Source organism: Ipomoea triloba, chromosome 7 (assembly GCF_003576645.1).
Source record: "Ipomoea triloba cultivar NCNSP0323 chromosome 7, ASM357664v1".
Lineage (NCBI taxonomy): Eukaryota > Viridiplantae > Streptophyta > Magnoliopsida > Solanales > Convolvulaceae > Ipomoea > Ipomoea triloba.
In genome coordinates this window covers 12306191-12331432 of record NC_044922.1, presented here as the reverse complement: position 1 = coordinate 12331432, position 25242 = coordinate 12306191, and the positions used below count along the sequence as shown (strand labels likewise).

General features: G+C 35.3%; 2 protein-coding genes, 3 non-coding genes and 1 pseudogene across 5 annotated transcripts; 2 read left to right on the top strand and 4 right to left on the bottom strand.

Moving 5' to 3' along the window:
* Nucleotides 1-385: 385 nt before the first annotated feature.
* LOC116025412 lies at nucleotides 386-2371 on the bottom strand. Its single transcript, XM_031266632.1, has 3 exons — nucleotides 1439-2371; nucleotides 1149-1295; nucleotides 386-1040 (listed from the first exon to the last, which is right to left on the bottom strand). Exons 1-3 carry the CDS (start codon nucleotides 1712-1714, stop codon nucleotides 726-728), a joined length of 738 nt encoding a protein of 245 aa, XP_031122492.1. The 5' UTR covers nucleotides 1715-2371; the 3' UTR covers nucleotides 386-725.
* Nucleotides 2372-5674: 3303 nt separating this feature from the next.
* On the top strand, nucleotides 5675-6700 carry LOC116024141. Its single transcript, XM_031265041.1, has one exon. It carries the CDS (start codon nucleotides 5675-5677, stop codon nucleotides 6698-6700), a length of 1026 nt encoding a protein of 341 aa, XP_031120901.1.
* LOC116026366 lies at nucleotides 6077-6183 on the bottom strand. The gene has a single exon (XR_004099835.1). It is a non-coding gene; the product is annotated as a small nucleolar RNA R71 (small nucleolar RNA).
* Nucleotides 6701-6727: 27 nt separating the features above from the next.
* Nucleotides 6728-25235, top strand: LOC116024140 (annotated as a pseudogene).
* Nucleotides 14270-14376, bottom strand: LOC116026365. The gene has a single exon (XR_004099834.1). It is a non-coding gene; the product is annotated as a small nucleolar RNA R71 (small nucleolar RNA).
* LOC116026363 lies at nucleotides 22464-22570 on the bottom strand. Its single transcript, XR_004099832.1, has one exon. It is a non-coding gene; the product is annotated as a small nucleolar RNA R71 (small nucleolar RNA).
* Nucleotides 25236-25242: the final 7 nt, after the last annotated feature.

Genomic DNA, 25242 nt, shown 5'->3' with positions numbered 1-25242 from the left:
ACTAACGGCGTAAGGCACATGAGCATGACTTTTCTCGTCCAATAACGTCTCAGTATCAGCAACTATGGAGGGTCTCAGCTTCGTGGTATTGGGTTTGATTGCGGTTATATGATTTGAATACCGAGGCTTTTCCTTATTCATTGATTTAGCCTCTGGGACCTCAAGACCAACTATGCTAGAACTAAAGTCTACTGCTTAGCAAAATAAGATGTCATCCTTATCTTACAAATGTTTACAACAATTCTTGACAACCATTGATTACATTTCTACTTCATTGGAATTTTGACCACCATGGAGGAGTCCAGATCGTATGATTCTTGAATAACAGCTTTCTCCCGAAAGGGATTTAGAGAGCAACATTTTCAAAATAAATAAATAAAAATACTTTTTGAATGTTTATTTCCTAAATCAACTCAATCATCAATGTGTTAAGACTTTTTGGATCCTAATCAATAAGATCCTCCGAAAGTCTTATCTCAACATATAAAAATGTCTACAACTCAACATGAAATGAAAATTAAGTACAACCATGACGATATTAAGAAAAAAGAAATCGTAATTGCCAATAGAATCAGTTCCTTACTCCACAGGGAGTGCATAGAGTAAATTTCTTAACACGGCTGCCGGCATGGCACAAAAGATCCAACATCATTTATCATGTTCACCAAAGCTACGCTTTTATCACCTTTGCATCTTTTGGCACACTCTTAACAAATCCCCATTGATCACATTTCGCCCATGGCACAACCAAACATGGAGCCATCGTGTTCCATGCAAATAATTTTGGCTTTTGGAGATGCACGAGGAAAACGCAACAACTCCCTTGTGTCAATATCACGAGATTCCATGACCATAAGAATAACTTTCTCTAGTGCCGGAGATTTTGAGAGCAGCATTTTTACAAAAAGCATTTCGACTGTGGATCCCCTAAATGATTCAATCTTGATTGTGTTAAGCATCTTTAGATCCTGAACAATAAAGCAACCATCTGTATCCTCCAAAAGTCTTAAAGCTGCTTCTTCATCACGTTTGCATAAATCCTATAACTCAAGAAGAAATGAAAGACATGCACAACTCTGAGAACATTTGAGAAAGAAAAAACAGAAGGATCATATATGCATGATTGCCAAATTAAATGTATACTCAACCTGATCAATTCCCAGTTCACATAGGTTGGGGTATTTTTGAAGCAATTTCATAGCCGCGGTGAGCTGCTTCCCACAACCTAAACTTAAGTAATACAACCCCAGTACTTGGAGATTTATTGCAGTTGCAAACAAAGATGCGTCCACATACTTGAAAGATAGTAATAAAGAAAGAGAAAAAATTAGGCAGACAATTAAGGACTTTAACAATTAAGCCAGAACGAAACTAATTAAATTAAATCTATTAGCCATATATCCATATTTGCATAACGTAAAATGAGGCAGATTCTCACCAACAAGGAAGAGCCACACAACCAAAGGCTCTTAATTGCTTTCAAATGTGGTGCCAACCATCTTGATTCAACCACATCACGCATAGAATAACGAACAGACAACCATTCAAGTTTTGAAGCGCTGATCTCAAATTTACTGATCCCTCCACAATTAAAGAAAGCCAGCTTCTCAAGGTTAGGAATACTAATGCTAGAGGCAGTTCCATTAACAGTGGGCCTAAATTCAACACTCTGAGAAAAATAATGAAGTGACATTCGAAAATATACCACCAACATTATTTACCGGCAAATCAATAAAGGGACCTTCGACACTCAGTTGCTTAATTGTCCGGCACGACAGTATACAAAATGGCAGCTTATATTCATCCTCTCCAGTATTAAAAAATTTTATGATAAGCTCCTCCACACCATTTCTTGATAGAAAAAGACACCAACTATCTAAATCAGACTGCCTATAATAATCTTCATCAATATGTAGAGTAAATTTCTTAACCGGTCCAGCACGGGAAAGGAGAATATTATTTATTATGTCAACGAGAGTTTTGCCTTTATCATAGTGGCCCTGTTCGACACTATATGAGAATTCCCAATCGAACGCAAGCCTCACATGCTGCAACCAAACATCATTCCAGTGGGTTGAAAGTAGAGCAGTTCTGGTAGCATCTCGGGTGGGCAAACACTCCAAAATTCTGTGCTTTATCTCTACCGGCAAAGGACTTATTAAATCCCTACTTGCATCTGCTACGGTGGTTTTGATTAGCCGACGTCGACCCATTAAAGCGATGCGTCACTCGAAATCAAAACCTAAAATCCTTCTATTCTCCAACTGTAAAGTGGGGAGAAAACAGAGAATTGGGGAAAAGTGACAGAAACCCTAACCTCTGATGTTTGGTTTGCTTTGGGCCTTTGCAGGTTAGGAAATCTTGAAGATTAGACGCCAGATGGAGAAGACTAAGGCCGGTCGCCGGTGGAGCCGAGNTCGCAGGGCTGAAGGGAGAAGGCTGATTGTTGACCTTAGGAATACTGTACACAAGTAACACAACTCACAAAATTCAACATTCTTGAAAGTTAATGAAGTGACACTGGGAATAAGGCAAAGGAGAAATTGAAAAAGTAAAATGAAATAATTCAAAGAAGTTATAATCTTAGAATAATCTAGTCTATATCTATATCTATATATATATATATATATTAAAACAGAAGTGCTAGCTTTTCTGCTTATTTTAGTCCAAAAAATTTGAAATCAGTCAACATAATATTATATAGTAATTCCTTATCATAAATTCTAACATTCCAAATCATTCCTTATTTATGGCGAAAATTGACAAAGTATTCAAAATATGATGTATATTATCGTATTCAAAAAAAAATTCCAACAATCAAATTACTATATGATTTATATTATAGTATTCCAAAAAAATATTATTATATTATATTAATGTACGTAAATAAATTCCTCTCATGATAATATTCAAAAAAAAAATTTCAACAATCAAATTACTACATGATGTATATTATAATATTCAAAAAAAATATTACTATACTATGTTATTGTTAATGTACGAAATTAAATTTCTCTCATGATAATATTCAAAAACAAATTACAACAACCAAATTACTATATGATCTATATTATAGTATTCCAAAAAAATATTACTATAATATGTTAACGTACGTAATTAAATTCCTCTCATGATAATATTCAAAAAAAATCCAACAATCAAATTATTATATGATGTATATTATTGTATTCAAAAAAAATATTACTATATTATGTTAATGTACGTAATTAAATTCCTCTCATGATAATATACCATGCAATTCAATTATGGTTCAAATTTTTAATCTTGCATATTTTTTTACTTTATATTTGTAAACAATCCAGTTACTATATAATGTATATTATAGTATTCAAAAAAATATTAATATATCATGTTAATTTACATAATTAAATTACTCTCATGATAATATTCAAAAAAAAAATTCAACAATCAAATTACTATATGATGTATATTATAATATTAAAAAAATATTACTATATTATGTTAATGTACGTAATTAAATTCCTCTCATGATAATATTCAAAAAAATTCCAACAATCAAATTACTATATGATGTATATTATAGTATTCCAAACAAATATTACTATATTATGTTAATGTACGTAATTAAATGCTATTCAATTATACGATTGCGTGTTTGAAGGTTATATATTTATTTATATATTTATTAATTTATTTATTTAAAAAATTGAAATCAGTCAACATAATATTACAATATTTAACAAAATTATTTATGTACATATATTAACAAATAGTCACATTGAAAGTAATAATTATTAAACAAACTTATAGTTATTATACCATGCAATTCAATTGTGGTTCAAAATATTTTAATCTTGTGTATTTTTAATATATATATATATATATATATATATATATATATAGATTACTATATGATGTATATTACAGTATTTGATAAACGTTATTATTTTTGTTATTTTAATAATCTTTGTATAATTAATTTTTAATTTTTAATCAATTTCATATCTTTTTTTTATCTAGTTTTGCTATATTTACCTTTAGTAATATTTTTTATTTATTTTGAGGTTGTTTTTGTTATTTTAATTTTGTTAGTTCAAACACACGGCTCTGTTTTTGTTAATCCAATTTAATAAGTTTATTATTATTATTATTATTATTATTATTAGTATTATAATGAAAGACTCCCGGTCGCAAACAAGAGAGACACATCGATGAACAGATGCGAGAGTTCTGGCGGCAGACGACATCCTCGGACAACGTGGACGGTAAAGGCTTCGGTCGCATTATTGTCCGATATTTTTGGCTGGGTTTTCGAACTGGCGAAAAGCTCCATGGCACTCCTCAATTTTCGCTCCTCTGCGAAACTGATTGCTTGGCTTGAAATTTGGTAGTCGGAAAAGCAGTTGAGAGATAGCAATATAAAAAGGAGGCAGAACGAAGGAAGGAGGGGGTGAATCTTAATCATAAAACCATCAATTTTACCCCAGACCATAGCTTCGATTGTATTCCGGTTCGTTGGCGGACTTTTGTTCAGGGGCGATAGCCGTCTGCAATTTTGGTGGCAGCGTCGAATCTATTCTGGGCAGGAGAAACTTTCCAGCAGCAAGACAAATCACTTTGGCAGCAACTCTTGTTCGGTATTTTTTTTATTTGCACATTCATTGTATTGATTAAAGCTACAGTAGTCCATAGCATGAGTTTGAGAATTGTGTTTTGCTTTCCTTTTCTTTAATTCACAGCGCATCATAATTCGTCAATCCCCAAAGCATATTTAAGTTTTTAAATAGTGAATTTGCAAAGCGTTAATTATATTCCTTTTCTTTCCTTGTCTTGTTTAGTTTTTTTTCCGTTATTGAGTATATTATTGCTTTTTAAGTTTAGGCCAATGTACGGCTTTCTTTAAGCTTTGTTACTGCTGTTTACTTAATTACTGTTTTAAAAAAATGATTTGCTAATTTTGTTGTCCTAGATGATACTGCCATTACAAGTTTTATTTAACTTTTTCATTCTCAATTTGTGTGAGTAAAAACTGCATGGAGTAATCTAGATTCTAGTGCTAATTGTGAAGCTTTGCTACGTATTTTATTTTAATTCTAGATTAAAGGTGCTTAGCTAATTTTGCTATCTCGTTTTTGTTGCCTTTTTATGCCATTTCTCTAAGTGTTTTGCTAGTTCTGGTTTTACTTATTTTCATTCGCTTTAATTATTTTCAAAGTTTATAAATTGCATGGTTTTAATTCCCTGTGGGATCGACCCTTGCGTTTGCACACTATCACTACACCGACTCGTGCACTTGCGAGGACTTTATATAAAATTGTCCATCAATTTTTGGCGCCGTTGCCGGGGAGTTATTTATTGTGCAATTTAATTTGTTTTTTTTTTCTCCTACCTTTGCTTTAAATAATTAGGACACTCATTCATTTTATTTTAGTTGCTTAATATTGCCTTAAAAAAAATTTCAAAAAAAAGTGCTTTTAGTATTTGTTTAATTTTTCTTTTTTTTTTTCCTTTTACTCTTACTTGAATATTTTATTTTGTTCGTTTGTTAGTTTATTTGTGTTTTTATTTTATGCAAGGTCGTCGTTCTTTAAAACCTACACTATTGCCTTTGGACGACCGCATTGATAAAAAAAAGAAAAAAACTTTACCTTCTGAAATACCTAGTTTTGAACCAAAAGAAACAACCACAACAATGGACGCACTTCTTCAACCCCATCGACCAAACCCTCAACCCAACCCCAGGCTAATGAAAGACTTTGGTAGGCCCCAAGTAGGAGCTTCACCTTCTTGCATAGTGCTTACTGATGCAGCCAGGAACTATGAGCTTAAAACGGTTCACTACAACCAATTGCCATCTTTTCACGGTTCAGCAAACGAAGATGCCCTTACCTTTATCAGGGATTTCTACGGGGTAGTCCAACACTTCCCGTTGAATGACTTGACCGAGGATGCACTGAGGATGAGGTGTTTCCCATACACCTTGAAAGATGGAGCAAAAACATGGTTCATGACTCTTACACCTGGATCCCTTCGGACATGGCCGGAGGTGTATAACAAGTTTATTGGTAAGTTCTATTCCCATGCTAAAACTGCTGAATTGAGAAGAAAAATTGCGACCTTTTCGCAAGCTGAAGGCGAACCATTCCATGAGGCATGGGAAAGGTTCAACATGTTGCTCATTCAATGCCCCCACCATGGCTACCCGTTGGAGCTTCAAAATCAAACTTTCTATGATGGTTTGACTCAAACTAGCCAATCAATGGTTGACAATGCGGCTGGAGGAGCCATGGGAGAAAAAACTGCGGAGGAAACCTTAGCATTGTATGAAATGCTAGGGGCAAACTCCCAACAAAAGAGCGTTAGGGGACGGACGCCAGGTATGTATGAAGTTAATTCAAATGCTGGGTTGGAAATTCGAGTATCTGAGTTAGCAAAACAAGTGAAAAGCATGTATTCTATGATGAGTATGAAGCAAAACAATGCATCTATGGTGGACGAAGATGTTCATAATTTTGAACAGGCCAATGCTATGAATAGTTTCAATCAAAGGCCTAGAAATGACCCGTATTCTAATTCTTATAATCCGGGTTGGAAAAACCATCCCAATTTTTCTTGGAATAATAACCAGAATAATTTTCAACCTATTGCTCCACCTCAACCGAAAAAACCATCTTGGGAGGATTCTTTGGATATTTTCATACAGAATTGTAATAGATAGCAAGAAGCAAATAACCAGCGGTTCCAAATGCAACAAGAAGCAAACGATCAACGGTTCCAACGAACAGAGGCATCACTTGCTAAAACTGAGGCTTCACTTGCCAGAAATGAAGCTTCCATGAGAAAGTTGGAAGTCCAAGTGGGGCAAATTGCCGAAGCACTACAAGGCCATGTGCCAGGTAAGTTGCCTAGCCAACCTGAAGAAGCTAAGGTTATGACTGTGTTAAGAAGTGGTAAAGTTATTGAAAATGTTGTTAGAGAAAATACCACTTCTAAACAAGCTGAAATAGTTGAAAATTTGAATGTTGATAATGATGCTAATAAGGATGAACCCAAATTGCATAAATCGAATGATCCTTATGTGCCCCCTAAGCCATGTGCTCCCCCAGTTCCATTTCCTGGTAGATTGAAAAATTCAAAGTTTGATAAATCGTTTTCTGAGATTTATGATTTGTTATCAAAAGTGAATGTGAACTTGCCTTTGTTAGATATGATTAAGAATATGCCTGCCTACGCTAAGTTTTTGAAAGAACTAAACACCAGAAAGCGTAAGTATGAACATAATGAAAAAGTCTTTATGTCTAAAACTGTGAGTGCTGTTTTACAAACTGACGTGCCCCCAAAATTAGAAGACCCCGGTAGTTTCATAATAACTATTACAGTGGGGAATTCTAAGAAAGAAAATGCAATGCTTGATTTAGGGGCAAGCATTAACTTGATGCCTTATCCTGTCTACTTGCAGTTGGGTCTGGATAGATTAAAGCCCACTACAATGTCCCTAGAGCTTGCTGATCGCTCTGTTAGATATCCTAGGGGCATTGTAGAAGATGTTTTGGTCCAAGTTGATAAACTAATAATTCCTGCCGACTTTGTTGTTTTAGATATGAATAAAAAGTGCAATCATGCGCAGAACATGCCTATTTTGCTTGGCCGACCTTTCATGGCCACAGCAAAAACAATGATTGATGTCCAAAATGGAAAGTTAACCATGACTGTCCTTGATGAAACTGTTGAATTTTCTATTCTGAAGTCAATGATATTGTCTGAACACAATAATAATCATTGCTTTGCTGTAGATATTTTAGATTCCATAATTTCTGCTGAGTTTTTAGATGAATCTCCGTTGAAGGTCGAAGCTGATGAAGAGGAACCTAATCAAAGTCCAATAAAAGAGGGGGGTGGTGAAGGATGTTCACTCACAGACTGTCTGGAGCAAATAAAAGAAAAACACCATCCCTCAATTGAAGCTGATGTTTCGCCCAAGCTGGAATTAAAACCTCTTCCTAGTTCTTTAAAATATGCTTTCTTAGGTTCGAATAATACTTATCCTGTAATAATTGCCTCTAACCTTTCACAGGAACAAGAACAAAGGTTGTTAGAGGTATTAAAAAAATATAAAAGTGCAATAGGTTGGACAGTAGGAGATATTAAAGGAATAAGTCCAACAGTTTGTATGCACCGAATCCTACTTGAAGAAGGTGGAACGCCTGTCCGTCAACCTCAGCGCAGGTTAAATCCAAATATGAAGGAGGTTGTACGTGCAGAAGTTCTAAAGTTGCTGGACTCAGGTATCATTTATCCAATCTCAGACAGTAAATGGGTAAGTCCAGTTCACGTAGTGCCAAAAAAATCTGGAATTACTGTGGTCACTAATGAAAAAAATGAATTAATTCTAACTAGAACAGTAACTGGGTGGCGCATGTGCATAGACTACAGAAAATTGAATGCTGCCACTAAAAAAGATCATTTTCCTCTGCCCTTTATTGATCAAATGTTAGAAAGATTAGCTGGGCATGCTTATTACTGTTTTCTAGATGGCTTTCAAGGTTATTTTCAAATTCCAATTGCACCTGAAGATCAGGAGAAAACGACATTTACATGCCCTTTTGGCACTTTTGCTTACCGCAGAATGTCATTTGGATTATGTAATGCACCTGCGACTTTTCAAAGGTGTATGATGTCAATATTTTCTGATATGATTGAAAGATATGTTGAAGTGTTTATGGATGACTTTTCTCTGTTTGGTGATTCTTTTGATAACTGTCTTTCTCATTTATCTTCTGTTCTTGAAAGATGTGTTAAAATGAACTTAACCTTGAGTTGGGAGAAAAGTAATTTCATGGTTAATGAAGGCATTGTTTTGGGCCATATAATTTCTGACAGGGGCATAGAGGTTGACAAGGCTAAAATTGAAGTTATTTCTAAATTACCTCCCCCTACATCTGTGAAAGAAGTGCGAAGTTTTCTTGGTCATGCAGGTTTTTACAGGCGCTTCATAAAAGACTTTTCAAAAATTTGTAGGCCCATGTGTAACCTGTTAGCAAAAGATGTTGTCTTCAAGTTTGATGATGAATGTTTATCTGCTTTCAACTTTTTGAAAGAAAAATTAACTTCCGATCCCATTCTTGCTGCACCTAATTGGGAGTATCCTTTTGAAATAATGTGTGATGCATCTGATTATGCCTTAGGTGCTGTTTTAGGACAGAAAATTAATAAACTGCCTTATGTGATTCATTATGCAAGTAAAACTTTAGATAATGCTCAGGTTAACTATACAACTACTGAAAAGGAGTTGTTGGCTATAGTCTTTGCGTTAGAAAAATTTCGTTCTTACTTGATTGGTTCTAAGGTGATTGTTTATTCTGATCATTCTGCTTTGAAATTTTTGTTGGCTAAAAAAGATGCTAGGCCTAGGCTAATAAGATGGATTTTGTTGCTGCAAGAATTTGATTTGACTATCAAGGACAAGAAAGGGTGCGAGAATGTGGTAGCTGATCATTTGTCTCGTTTACCAGATGTAGCTAATAATTGTCATAATTCTGATATTCCTATAAATGATAGGTTCCCTGACGAACAGTTGCTTTCGTTACAAAATAAAGAGCCTTGGTATGCAGATTTTGTGAATTATTTAGTCTCGGGTCAATTTCACCCAGACTTGAATTCACAAGGAAAAAAACATTTTCTTTCGAAAACATTACTTTTGGGATGAGCCTTATTTGTTTAAAATTTGTCCTGATCAAATTATTCGAAGGTGTGTTCCTGAGTTTGAACAGCAAAATATTTTGAATCATAGCCACACTTTGAGTTGCGGAGGACATTTTAGTGGGAAGAAAACTGCATTGAAAGTTTTGCAGGCTTTTATTGGCCCACTTTGTTCAAGGATGCATTTGAATTTTGTGCTAAGTGTGATAGATGCCAGAGGACTGGTAATATAAGTAAGCGTCATGAAATGCCCCTTTCAAATATTTTGGTTGTTGATCTTTTTGATGTTTGGGGAATTGATTTCATGGGGCCTTTTCCTACTTCCTTTGGTTATAATTATATTCTTGTGGCTGTTGATTATGTGTCAAAATGGGTTGAAGCTGTAGCTACTAGGACAAATGACAGTAAAGCTGTTTTGCAGTTTTTGAAAGATATTTTTGCCAGGTTTGGGACGCCCAGAGCTATTATTAGCGATGAAGGTACCCACTTCTGCAATAAACTTTTTGCAGGTCTTCTGAAAAAATATGGCATTACTCACCGGGTGGCTACCCCGTACCATCCACAAACCTCTGGCCAAGTAGAGGTGAGTAACAGACAAATTAAAGTAATCTTGGAAAAGACAGTAAATTCTTCCCGAAAGGATTGGGCTGTCAAATTGAATGATGCACTGTGGGCTTACAGGACAGCCTACAAAACCCCGATTGGTATGAGCCCGTACAGGTTAGTATTTGGTAAAGCTTGTCATTTGCCTGTTGAGTTAGAACATAGATCCTATTGGGCTATTAAATTCCTGAATTTTGATTTGCAGAAAGCCGGTGAAATAAGAAAATTAAATTTGAATGAATTGGATGAAATAAGAAATGAGGCTTATGAAAACTCAAAAATTTATAAAGAGAAAACCAAAGCCTATCATGATAAGTCTATTTTGAGGAAGAATTTTTCACCTGGTATGAAAGTTTTGTTATTTAACTCTCGATTGAGATTGTTTCCAGGTAAATTAAAGTCGAGATGGACAGGACCATTTGTGGTAGTTGAAGTATTTTCTCATGGTGTCTGTGAGATTGAAAACCCAAACACAGGTGAAAAATTTAAAGTAAATGGGCAAAGACTTAAGCAATACTTTGAGGGTGATCCATCAGCCCATATTGTTGAACAGGTACAATTGCAGGATTATGACTGCCCATGTTGTCACCATAACTGAATCACTTTTGGGAGGCAACCCGGTTCTCTTTCCCTTTTCCTTTATTTTCATTTTCCTTATTTATGAGCTCTTATGTTGTGTTTCTATTTTAATTTATGTTCTCAACATTGAGGACAATGTTTGAAATAAGTGTGGGGAGGGTATGTTTGTCATTCTCATTTCTTTTGCGGAAAAAAAAAAACTTTTTAATAAATAAGTACGAACTTGAGCTCTTACCCGATAAGTCTTTTGAATAGCCTATGATGAAAATAATGCAAGTTTCTGTCAGCTCTTAGTGTGCATACTGCATGTGGCTAGTTGTTAATTGCTTTAGCTCTTGAATAACTTTATCAAAAAAAAAAACAAAAACAAAAAAAAAAAACAAAACAAAACAATATAATATGAAAATCACAAATACCCCTATATGTTTTAAGCATTTTCTTTAATAGTTTATATGCATCTTTCACTTTATATACTCTTTTTCAAATTCTTGAATAATTCTTGAGTGCTATAAATTGTGGTGTAGTTTGTTGGTTTCAAGGATCATTCTTTGTGGCATAAGTGAGGTGAAAAATATATTCAAAAAAAAAATCTTGAAAAAAAAAACATTTTAATAATTGAGAGTGTTTTATTAACTTTATTTGCAATAAATCAGAGATTCTACTCCGCTGAATCAACCACCTACACATGTACCATAAATAAATAAATAAGTGTTGTGGTCTGGTTCATGAGTACACACAAAATTGAAAACCCAAACATGCCTGGCGTAAAATGGCGAGTTTTTTTGGGGAAGTTCTCTTTGGAAAAAGTCAAAAACAAAAAAATAATGAGTGAACTTTGGAAGAGACGAGCTTTTGCATTTAAATTTTCAATAATTGCCTTTGATCCTTGTACCTTCATGTTTTTGCACATGCACTATGATAGAATGATTTTGAATTTGACTTAGGTTATATGTTGTGAAATTTTCATATTCATTTTATTGAGTTTTTTTCTTTGTATAACTCATATGCGGGGTACCAACACACGTGCACAAGTTTTATTTTGTGAATAACGAATTAAGTTATTTAATTTCTAGTCAAAGTGTTTTAGGCATTCTTTGAGTTGGTACTAACCTTGCATTGATGAGGCAATAAATTTGAACGGCTATTTGGGCGAAGCTCGATCTAATACATGGTTTTATTTCTTTTATTCCTTTTTAATAATATCTTTGCTTGAGGACAAGCAAATAAATAAGTGTGGGAAGTTTGATAAACGTTATTATTTTTGTTATTTTAATAATCTTTGTATAGTTAATTTTTAATTTTTAATCAATTTCATATCTTTTTTTTATCTAGTTTTGCTATATTTACCTTTAGTAATATTTTTTATTTATTTTGAGGTTGTTTTTGTTATTTTAATTTTGTTAGTTCAAACACACGGCTCTGTTTTTGTTAATCCAATTTAATAAGTTTATTATTATTATTATTATTATTATTATTAGTATTATAATGAAAGACTCCCGGTCGCAAACAAGAGAGACACATCGATGAACAGATGCGAGAGTTCTGGCGGCAGACGACATCCTCGGACAACGTGGACGGTAAAGGCTTCGGTCGCATTATTGTCCGATATTTTTGGCTGGGTTTTCGAACTGGCGAAAAGCTCCATGGCACTCCTCAATTTTCGCTCCTCTGCGAAACTGATTGCTTGGCTTGAAATTTGGTAGTCGGAAAAGCAGTTGAGAGATAGCAATATAAAAAGGAGGCAGAACGAAGGAAGGAGGGGGTGAATCTTAATCATAAAACCATCAATTTTACCCCAGACCATAGCTTCGATTGTATTCCGGTTCGTTGGCGGACTTTTGTTCAGGGGCGATAGCCGTCTGCAATTTTGGTGGCAGCGTCGAATCTATTCTGGGCAGGAGAAACTTTCCAGCAGCAAGACAAATCACTTTGGCAGCAACTCTTGTTCGGTATTTTTTTTATTTGCACATTCATTGTATTGATTAAAGCTACAGTAGTCCATAGCATGAGTTTGAGAATTGTGTTTTGCTTTCCTTTTCTTTAATTCACAGCGCATCATAATTCGTCAATCCCCAAAGCATATTTAAGTTTTTAAATAGTGAATTTGCAAAGCGTTAATTATATTCCTTTTCTTTCCTTGTCTTGTTTAGTTTTTTTTCCGTTATTGAGTATATTATTGCTTTTTAAGTTTAGGCCAATGTACGGCTTTCTTTAAGCTTTGTTACTGCTGTTTACTTAATTACTGTTTTAAAAAAATGATTTGCTAATTTTGTTGTCCTAGATGATACTGCCATTACAAGTTTTATTTAACTTTTTCATTCTCAATTTGTGTGAGTAAAAACTGCATGGAGTAATCTAGATTCTAGTGCTAATTGTGAAGCTTTGCTACGTATTTTATTTTAATTCTAGATTAAAGGTGCTTAGCTAATTTTGCTATCTCGTTTTTGTTGCCTTTTTATGCCATTTCTCTAAGTGTTTTGCTAGTTCTGGTTTTACTTATTTTCATTCGCTTTAATTATTTTCAAAGTTTATAAATTGCATGGTTTTAATTCCCTGTGGGATCGACCCTTGCGTTTGCACACTATCACTACACCGACTCGTGCACTTGCGAGGACTTTATATAAAATTGTCCATCAATTTTTGGCGCCGTTGCCGGGGAGTTATTTATTGTGCAATTTAATTTGTTTTTTTTTTCTCCTACCTTTGCTTTAAATAATTAGGACACTCATTCATTTTATTTTAGTTGCTTAATATTGCCTTAAAAAAAATTTCAAAAAAAAGTGCTTTTAGTATTTGTTTAATTTTTCTTTTTTTTTTTCCTTTTACTCTTACTTGAATATTTTATTTTGTTCGTTTGTTAGTTTATTTGTGTTTTTATTTTATGCAAGGTCGTCGTTCTTTAAAACCTACACTATTGCCTTTGGACGACCGCATTGATAAAAAAAAGAAAAAAACTTTACCTTCTGAAATACCTAGTTTTGAACCAAAAGAAACAACCACAACAATGGACGCACTTCTTCAACCCCATCGACCAAACCCTCAACCCAACCCCAGGCTAATGAAAGACTTTGGTAGGCCCCAAGTAGGAGCTTCACCTTCTTGCATAGTGCTTACTGATGCAGCCAGGAACTATGAGCTTAAAACGGTTCACTACAACCAATTGCCATCTTTTCACGGTTCAGCAAACGAAGATGCCCTTACCTTTATCAGGGATTTCTACGGGGTAGTCCAACACTTCCCGTTGAATGACTTGACCGAGGATGCACTGAGGATGAGGTGTTTCCCATACACCTTGAAAGATGGAGCAAAAACATGGTTCATGACTCTTACACCTGGATCCCTTCGGACATGGCCGGAGGTGTATAACAAGTTTATTGGTAAGTTCTATTCCCATGCTAAAACTGCTGAATTGAGAAGAAAAATTGCGACCTTTTCGCAAGCTGAAGGCGAACCATTCCATGAGGCATGGGAAAGGTTCAACATGTTGCTCATTCAATGCCCCCACCATGGCTACCCGTTGGAGCTTCAAAATCAAACTTTCTATGATGGTTTGACTCAAACTAGCCAATCAATGGTTGACAATGCGGCTGGAGGAGCCATGGGAGAAAAAACTGCGGAGGAAACCTTAGCATTGTATGAAATGCTAGGGGCAAACTCCCAAAAAAAGAGCGTTAGGGGACGGACGCCAGGTATGTATGAAGTTAATTCAAATGCTGGGTTGGAAATTCGAGTATCTGAGTTAGCAAAACAAGTGAAAAGCATGTATTCTATGATGAGTATGAAGCAAAACAATGCATCTATGGTGGACGAAGATGTTCATAATTTTGAACAGGCCAATGCTATGAATAGTTTCAATCAAAGGCCTAGAAATGACCCGTATTCTAATTCTTATAATCCGGGTTGGAAAAACCATCCCAATTTTTCTTGGAATAATAACCAGAATAATTTTCAACCTATTGCTCCACCTCAACCGAAAAAACCATCTTGGGAGGATTCTTTGGATATTTTCATACAGAATTGTAATAGATAGCAAGAAGCAAATAACCAGCGGTTCCAAATGCAACAAGAAGCAAACGATCAACGGTTCCAACGAACAGAGGCATCACTTGCTAAAACTGAGGCTTCACTTGCCAGAAATGAAGCTTCCATGAGAAAGTTGGAAGTCCAAGTGGGGCAAATTGCCGAAGCACTACAAGGCCATGTGCCAGGTAAGTTGCCTAGCCAACCTGAAGAAGCTAAGGTTATGACTGTGTTAAGAAGTGGTAAAGTTATTGAAAATGTTGTTAGAGAAAATACCACTTCTAAACAAGCTGAAATAGTTGAAAATTTGAATGTTGATAATGATGCTAATAAGGATGAACCCAAATTGCATAAATCGAATGATCCTTATGTGCCCCCTAAGCCATGTGCTCCCCCAGTTCCATTTCCTGGTAGATTGAAAAATTCAAAGTTTGATAAATCGTTTTCTGAGATTTATGATTTGTTATCAAAAGTGAATGTGAACTTGCCTTTGTTAGATATGATTAAGAATATGCCTGCCTACGCTAAGTTTTTGAAAGAACTAAACACCAGAAAGCGTAAGTATGAACATAATGAAAAAGTCTTTATGTCTAAAACTGTGAGTGCTGTTTTACAAACTGACGTGCCCCCAAAATTAGAAGACCCCGGTAGTTTCATAATAACTATTACAGTGGGGAATTCTAAGAAAGAAAATGCAATGCTTGATTTAGGGGCAAGCATTAACTTGATGCCTTATCCTGTCTACTTGCAGTTGGGTCTGGATAGATTAAAGCCCACTACAATGTCCCTAGAGCTTGCTGATCGCTCTGTTAGATATCCTAGGGGCATTGTAGAAGATGTTTTGGTCCAAGTTGATAAACTAATAATTCCTGCCGACTTTGTTGTTTTAGATATGAATAAAAAGTGCAATCATGCGCAGAACATGCCTATTTTGCTTGGCCGACCTTTCATGGCCACAGCAAAAACAATGATTGATGTCCAAAATGGAAAGTTAACCATGACTGTCCTTGATGAAACTGTTGAATTTTCTATTCTGAAGTCAATGATATTGTCTGAACACAATAATAATCATTGCTTTGCTGTAGATATTTTAGATTCCATAATTTCTGCTGAGTTTTTAGATGAATCTCCGTTGAAGGTCGAAGCTGATGAAGAGGAACCTAATCAAAGTCCAATAAAAGAGGGGGGTGGTGAAGGATGTTCACTCACAGACTGTCTGGAGCAAATAAAAGAAAAACACCATCCCTCAATTGAAGCTGATGTTTCGCCCAAGCTGGAATTAAAACCTCTTCCTAGTTCTTTAAAATATGCTTTCTTAGGTTCGAATAATACTTATCCTGTAATAATTGCCTCTAACCTTTCACAGGAACAAGAACAAAGGTTGTTAGAGGTATTAAAAAAATATAAAAGTGCAATAGGTTGGACAGTAGGAGATATTAAAGGAATAAGTCCAACAGTTTGTATGCACCGAATCCTACTTGAAGAAGGTGGAACGCCTGTCCGTCAACCTCAGCGCAGGTTAAATCCAAATATGAAGGAGGTTGTACGTGCAGAAGTTCTAAAGTTGCTGGACTCAGGTATCATTTATCCAATCTCAGACAGTAAATGGGTAAGTCCAGTTCACGTAGTGCCAAAAAAATCTGGAATTACTGTGGTCACTAATGAAAAAAATGAATTAATTCTAACTAGAACAGTAACTGGGTGGCGCATGTGCATAGACTACAGAAAATTGAATGCTGCCACTAAAAAAGATCATTTTCCTCTGCCCTTTATTGATCAAATGTTAGAAAGATTAGCTGGGCATGCTTATTACTGTTTTCTAGATGGCTTTCAAGGTTATTTTCAAATTCCAATTGCACCTGAAGATCAGGAGAAAACGACATTTACATGCCCTTTTGGCACTTTTGCTTACCGCAGAATGTCATTTGGATTATGTAATGCACCTGCGACTTTTCAAAGGTGTATGATGTCAATATTTTCTGATATGATTGAAAGATATGTTGAAGTGTTTATGGATGACTTTTCTCTGTTTGGTGATTCTTTTGATAACTGTCTTTCTCATTTATCTTCTGTTCTTGAAAGATGTGTTAAAATGAACTTAACCTTGAGTTGGGAGAAAAGTAATTTCATGGTTAATGAAGGCATTGTTTTGGGCCATATAATTTCTGACAGGGGCATAGAGGTTGACAAGGCTAAAATTGAAGTTATTTCTAAATTACCTCCCCCTACATCTGTGAAAGAAGTGCGAAGTTTTCTTGGTCATGCAGGTTTTTACAGGCGCTTCATAAAAGACTTTTCAAAAATTTGTAGGCCCATGTGTAACCTGTTAGCAAAAGATGTTGTCTTCAAGTTTGATGATGAATGTTTATCTGCTTTCAACTTTTTGAAAGAAAAATTAACTTCCGATCCCATTCTTGCTGCACCTAATTGGGAGTATCCTTTTGAAATAATGTGTGATGCATCTGATTATGCCTTAGGTGCTGTTTTAGGACAGAAAATTAATAAACTGCCTTATGTGATTCATTATGCAAGTAAAACTTTAGATAATGCTCAGGTTAACTATACAACTACTGAAAAGGAGTTGTTGGCTATAGTCTTTGCGTTAGAAAAATTTCGTTCTTACTTGATTGGTTCTAAGGTGATTGTTTATTCTGATCATTCTGCTTTGAAATTTTTGTTGGCTAAAAAAGATGCTAGGCCTAGGCTAATAAGATGGATTTTGTTGCTGCAAGAATTTGATTTGACTATCAAGGACAAGAAAGGGTGCGAGAATGTGGTAGCTGATCATTTGTCTCGTTTACCAGATGTAGCTAATAATTGTCATAATTCTGATATTCCTATAAATGATAGGTTCCCTGACGAACAGTTGCTTTCGTTACAAAATAAAGAGCCTTGGTATGCAGATTTTGTGAATTATTTAGTCTCGGGTCAATTTCACCCAGACTTGAATTCACAAGGAAAAAAACATTTTCTTTCGAAAACATTACTTTTGGGATGAGCCTTATTTGTTTAAAATTTGTCCTGATCAAATTATTCGAAGGTGTGTTCCTGAGTTTGAACAGCAAAATATTTTGAATCATAGCCACACTTTGAGTTGCGGAGGACATTTTAGTGGGAAGAAAACTGCATTGAAAGTTTTGCAGGCTTTTATTGGCCCACTTTGTTCAAGGATGCATTTGAATTTTGTGCTAAGTGTGATAGATGCCAGAGGACTGGTAATATAAGTAAGCGTCATGAAATGCCCCTTTCAAATATTTTGGTTGTTGATCTTTTTGATGTTTGGGGAATTGATTTCATGGGGCCTTTTCCTACTTCCTTTGGTTATAATTATATTCTTGTGGCTGTTGATTATGTGTCAAAATGGGTTGAAGCTGTAGCTACTAGGACAAATGACAGTAAAGCTGTTTTGCAGTTTTTGAAAGATATTTTTGCCAGGTTTGGGACGCCCAGAGCTATTATTAGCGATGAAGGTACCCACTTCTGCAATAAACTTTTTGCAGGTCTTCTGAAAAAATATGGCATTACTCACCGGGTGGCTACCCCGTACCATCCACAAACCTCTGGCCAAGTAGAGGTGAGTAACAGACAAATTAAAGTAATCTTGGAAAAGACAGTAAATTCTTCCCGAAAGGATTGGGCTGTCAAATTGAATGATGCACTGTGGGCTTACAGGACAGCCTACAAAACCCCGATTGGTATGAGCCCGTACAGGTTAGTATTTGGTAAAGCTTGTCATTTGCCTGTTGAGTTAGAACATAGATCCTATTGGGCTATTAAATTCCTGAATTTTGATTTGCAGAAAGCCGGTGAAATAAGAAAATTAAATTTGAATGAATTGGATGAAATAAGAAATGAGGCTTATGAAAACTCAAAAATTTATAAAGAGAAAACCAAAGCCTATCATGATAAGTCTATTTTGAGGAAGAATTTTTCACCTGGTATGAAAGTTTTGTTATTTAACTCTCGATTGAGATTGTTTCCAGGTAAATTAAAGTCGAGATGGACAGGACCATTTGTGGTAGTTGAAGTATTTTCTCATGGTGTCTGTGAGATTGAAAACCCAAACACAGGTGAAAAATTTAAAGTAAATGGGCAAAGACTTAAGCAATACTTTGAGGGTGATCCATCAGCCCATATTGTTGAACAGGTACAATTGCAGGATTATGACTGCCCATGTTGTCACCATAACTGAATCACTTTTGGGAGGCAACCCGGTTCTCTTTCCCTTTTCCTTTATTTTCATTTTCCTTATTTATGAGCTCTTATGTTGTGTTTCTATTTTAATTTATGTTCTCAACATTGAGGACAATGTTTGAAATAAGTGTGGGGAGGGTATGTTTGTCATTCTCATTTCTTTTGCGGAAAAAAAAAAACTTTTTAATAAATAAGTACGAACTTGAGCTCTTACCCGATAAGTCTTTTGAATAGCCTATGATGAAAATAATGCAAGTTTCTGTCAGCTCTTAGTGTGCATACTGCATGTGGCTAGTTGTTAATTGCTTTAGCTCTTGAATAACTTTATCAAAAAAAAAAACAAAAAACAAAAAAAAAAACAAAACAAAACAATATAATATGAAAATCACAAATACCCCTATATGTTTTAAGCATTTTCTTTAATAGTTTATATGCATCTTTCACTTTATATACTCTTTTTCAAATTCTTGAATAATTCTTGAGTGCTATAAATTGTGGTGTAGTTTGTTGGTTTCAAGGATCATTCTTTGTGGCATAAGTGAGGTGAAAAATATATTCAAAAAAAAAAATCTTGAAAAAAAAAACATTTTAATAATTGAGAGTGTTTTATTAACTTTATTTGCAATAAATCAGAGATTCTACTCCGCTGAATCAACCACCTACACATGTACCATAAATAAATAAATAAGTGTTGTGGTCTGGTTCATGAGTACACACAAAATTGAAAACCCAAACATGCCTGGCGTAAAATGGCGAGTTTTTTTGGGGAAGTTCTCTTTGGAAAAAGTCAAAAACAAAAAAATAATGAGTGAACTTTGGAAGAGACGAGCTTTTGCATTTAAATTTTCAATAATTGCCTTTGATCCTTGTACCTTCATGTTTTTGCACATGCACTATGATAGAATGATTTTGAATTTGACTTAGGTTATATGTTGTGAAATTTTCATATTCATTTTATTGAGTTTTTTTCTTTGTATAACTCATATGCGGGGTACCAACACACGTGCACAAGTTTTATTTTGTGAATAACGAATTAAGTTATTTAATTTCTAGTCAAAGTGTTTTAGGCATTCTTTGAGTTGGTACTAACCTTGCATTGATGAGGCAATAAATTTGAACGGCTATTTGGGCGAAGCTCGATCTAATACATGGTTTTATTTCTTTTATTCCTTTTTAATAATATCTTTGCTTGAGGACAAGCAAATAAATAAGTGTGGGAAGTTTGATAAACGTTATTATTTTTGTTATTTTAATAATCTTTGTATAGTTAATTTTTAATTTTTAATCAATTTCATATCTTTTTTTTATCTAGTTTTGCTATATTTACCTTTAGTAATATTTTTTATTTATTTTGAGGTTGTTTTTGTTATTTTAATTTTGTTAGTTCAAACACACGGCTCTGTTTTTGTTAATCCAATTTAATAAGTTTATTATTATTATTATTATTATTATTATTAGTATTATAATGAAAGACTCCCGGTCGCAAACAAGAGAGACACATCGATGAACAGATGCGAGAGTTCTGGCGGCAGACGACATCCTCGGACAACGTGGACGGTAAAGGCTTCGGTCGCATTATTGTCCGATATTTTTGGCTGGGTTTTCGAACTGGCGAAAAGCTCCATGGCACTCCTCAATTTTCGCTCCTCTGCGAAACTGATTGCTTGGCTTGAAATTTGGTAGTCGGAAAAGCAGTTGAGAGATAGCAATATAAAAAGGAGGCAGAACGAAGGAAGGAGGGGGTGAATCTTAATCATAAAACCATCAATTTTACCCCAGACCATAGCTTCGATTGTATTCCGGTTCGTTGGCGGACTTTTGTTCAGGGGCGATAGCCGTCTGCAATTTTGGTGGCAGCGTCGAATCTATTCTGGGCAGGAGAAACTTTCCAGCAGCAAGACAAATCACTTTGGCAGCAACTCTTGTTCGGTATTTTTTTTATTTGCACATTCATTGTATTGATTAAAGCTACAGTAGTCCATAGCATGAGTTTGAGAATTGTGTTTTGCTTTCCTTTTCTTTAATTCACAGCGCATCATAATTCGTCAATCCCCAAAGCATATTTAAGTTTTTAAATAGTGAATTTGCAAAGCGTTAATTATATTCCTTTTCTTTCCTTGTCTTGTTTAGTTTTTTTTCCGTTATTGAGTATATTATTGCTTTTTAAGTTTAGGCCAATGTACGGCTTTCTTTAAGCTTTGTTACTGCTGTTTACTTAATTACTGTTTTAAAAAAATGATTTGCTAATTTTGTTGTCCTAGATGATACTGCCATTACAAGTTTTATTTAACTTTTTCATTCTCAATTTGTGTGAGTAAAAACTGCATGGAGTAATCTAGATTCTAGTGCTAATTGTGAAGCTTTGCTACGTATTTTATTTTAATTCTAGATTAAAGGTGCTTAGCTAATTTTGCTATCTCGTTTTTGTTGCCTTTTTATGCCATTTCTCTAAGTGTTTTGCTAGTTCTGGTTTTACTTATTTTCATTCGCTTTAATTATTTTCAAAGTTTATAAATTGCATGGTTTTAATTCCCTGTGGGATCGACCCTTGCGTTTGCACACTATCACTACACCGACTCGTGCACTTGCGAGGACTTTATATAAAATTGTCCATCAATTTTTGGCGCCGTTGCCGGGGAGTTATTTATTGTGCAATTTAATTTGTTTTTTTTTTCTCCTACCTTTGCTTTAAATAATTAGGACACTCATTCATTTTATTTTAGTTGCTTAATATTGCCTTAAAAAAAATTTCAAAAAAAAGTGCTTTTAGTATTTGTTTAATTTTTCTTTTTTTTTTTCCTTTTACTCTTACTTGAATATTTTATTTTGTTCGTTTGTTAGTTTATTTGTGTTTTTATTTTATGCAAGGTCGTCGTTCTTTAAAACCTACACTATTGCCTTTGGACGACCGCATTGATAAAAAAAAGAAAAAAACTTTACCTTCTGAAATACCTAGTTTTGAACCAAAAGAAACAACCACAACAATGGACGCACTTCTTCAACCCCATCGACCAAACCCTCAACCCAACCCCAGGCTAATGAAAGACTTTGGTAGGCCCCAAGTAGGAGCTTCACCTTCTTGCATAGTGCTTACTGATGCAGCCAGGAACTATGAGCTTAAAACGGTTCACTACAACCAATTGCCATCTTTTCACGGTTCAGCAAACGAAGATGCCCTTACCTTTATCAGGGATTTCTACGGGGTAGTCCAACACTTCCCGTTGAATGACTTGACCGAGGATGCACTGAGGATGAGGTGTTTCCCATACACCTTGAAAGATGGAGCAAAAACATGGTTCATGACTCTTACACCTGGATCCCTTCGGACATGGCCGGAGGTGTATAACAAGTTTATTGGTAAGTTCTATTCCCATGCTAAAACTGCTGAATTGAGAAGAAAAATTGCGACCTTTTCGCAAGCTGAAGGCGAACCATTCCATGAGGCATGGGAAAGGTTCAACATGTTGCTCATTCAATGCCCCCACCATGGCTACCCGTTGGAGCTTCAAAATCAAACTTTCTATGATGGTTTGACTCAAACTAGCCAATCAATGGTTGACAATGCGGCTGGAGGAGCCATGGGAGAAAAAACTGCGGAGGAAACCTTAGCATTGTATGAAATGCTAGGGGCAAACTCCCAACAAAAGAGCGTTAGGGGACGGACGCCAGGTATGTATGAAGTTAATTCAAATGCTGGGTTGGAAATTCGAGTATCTGAGTTAGCAAAACAAGTGAAAAGCATGTATTCTATGATGAGTATGAAGCAAAACAATGCATCTATGGTGGACGAAGATGTTCATAATTTTGAACAGGCCAATGCTATGAATAGTTTCAATCAAAGGCCTAGAAATGACCCGTATTCTAATTCTTATAATCCGGGTTGGAAAAACCATCCCAATTTTTCTTGGAATAATAACCAGAATAATTTTCAACCTATTGCTCCACCTCAACCGAAAAAACCATCTTGGGAGGATTCTTTGGATATTTTCATACAGAATTGTAATAGATAGCAAGAAGCAAATAACCAGCGGTTCCAAATGCAACAAGAAGCAAACGATCAACGGTTCCAACGAACAGAGGCATCACTTGCTAAAACTGAGGCTTCACTTGCCAGAAATGAAGCTTCCATGAGAAAGTTGGAAGTCCAAGTGGGGCAAATTGCCGAAGCACTACAAGGCCATGTGCCAGGTAAGTTGCCTAGCCAACCTGAAGAAGCTAAGGTTATGACTGTGTTAAGAAGTGGTAAAGTTATTGAAAATGTTGTTAGAGAAAATACCACTTCTAAACAAGCTGAAATAGTTGAAAATTTGAATGTTGATAATGATGCTAATAAGGATGAACCCAAATTGCATAAATCTAATGATCCTTATGTGCCCCCTAAGCCATGTGCTCCCCCAGTTCCATTTCCTGGTAGATTGAAAAATTCAAAGTTTGATAAATCGTTTTCTGAGATTTATGATTTGTTATCAAAAGTGAATGTGAACTTGCCTTTGTTAGATATGATTAAGAATATGCCTGCCTACGCTAAGTTTTTGAAAGAACTAAACACCAGAAAGCGTAAGTATGAACATAATGAAAAAGTCTTTATGTCTAAAACTGTGAGTGCTGTTTTACAAACTGACGTGCCCCCAAAATTAGAAGACCCCGGTAGTTTCATAATAACTATTACAGTGGGGAATTCTAAGAAAGAAAATGCAATGCTTGATTTAGGGGCAAGCATTAACTTGATGCCTTATCCTGTCTACTTGCAGTTGGGTCTGGATAGATTAAAGCCCACTACAATGTCCCTAGAGCTTGCTGATCGCTCTGTTAGATATCCTAGGGGCATTGTAGAAGATGTTTTGGTCCAAGTTGATAAACTAATAATTCCTGCCGACTTTGTTGTTTTAGATATGAATAAAAAGTGCAATCATGCGCAGAACATGCCTATTTTGCTTGGCCGACCTTTCATGGCCACAGCAAAAACAATGATTGATGTCCAAAATGGAAAGTTAACCATGACTGTCCTTGATGAAACTGTTGAATTTTCTATTCTGAAGTCAATGATATTGTCTGAACACAATAATAATCATTGCTTTGCTGTAGATATTTTAGATTCCATAATTTCTGCTGAGTTTTTAGATGAATCTCCGTTGAAGGTCGAAGCTGATGAAGAGGAACCTAATCAAAGTCCAATAAAAGAGGGGGGTGGTGAAGGATGTTCACTCACAGACTGTCTGGAGCAAATAAAAGAAAAACACCATCCCTCAATTGAAGCTGATGTTTCGCCCAAGCTGGAATTAAAACCTCTTCCTAGTTCTTTAAAATATGCTTTCTTAGGTTCGAATAATACTTATCCTGTAATAATTGCCTCTAACCTTTCACAGGAACAAGAACAAAGGTTGTTAGAGGTATTAAAAAAATATAAAAGTGCAATAGGTTGGACAGTAGGAGATATTAAAGGAATAAGTCCAACAGTTTGTATGCACCGAATCCTACTTGAAGAAGGTGGAACGCCTGTCCGTCAACCTCAGCGCAGGTTAAATCCAAATATGAAGGAGGTTGTACGTGCAGAAGTTCTAAAGTTGCTGGACTCAGGTATCATTTATCCAATCTCAGACAGTAAATGGGTAAGTCCAGTTCACGTAGTGCCAAAAAAATCTGGAATTACTGTGGTCACTAATGAAAAAAATGAATTAATTCTAACTAGAACAGTAACTGGGTGGCGCATGTGCATAGACTACAGAAAATTGAATGCTGCCACTAAAAAAGATCATTTTCCTCTGCCCTTTATTGATCAAATGTTAGAAAGATTAGCTGGGCATGCTTATTACTGTTTTCTAGATGGCTTTCAAGGTTATTTTCAAATTCCAATTGCACCTGAAGATCAAGAGAAAACGACATTTACATGCCCTTTTGGCACTTTTGCTTACCGCAGAATGTCATTTGGATTATGTAATGCACCTGCGACTTTTCAAAGGTGTATGATGTCAATATTTTCTGATATGATTGAAAGATATGTTGAAGTGTTTATGGATGACTTTTCTCTGTTTGGTGATTCTTTTGATAACTGTCTTTCTCATTTATCTTCTGTTCTTGAAAGATGTGTTAAAATGAACTTAACCTTGAGTTGGGAGAAAAGTAATTTCATGGTTAATGAAGGCATTGTTTTGGGCCATATAATTT

Coding starts and splice junctions, on each gene's coding strand:
- LOC116025412 (XM_031266632.1), bottom strand. CDS start 1,714: ATGTTGGTGGTATATTTTCGAATGTCACTTCATTATTTTTCTCAGAGT. Junction 1,296..1,438: donor TGTGTGGCTCTTCCTTGTTG/GTGAGAATCTGC, acceptor CTATCTTTCAAG/TATGTGGACGCATCTTTGTT. Junction 1,041..1,148: donor GTGAACTGGGAATTGATCAG/GTTGAGTATACA, acceptor CTTGAGTTATAG/GATTTATGCAAACGTGATGA.
- LOC116024141 (XM_031265041.1), top strand. CDS start 5,675: ATGGACGCACTTCTTCAACCCCATCGACCAAACCCTCAACCCAACCCC.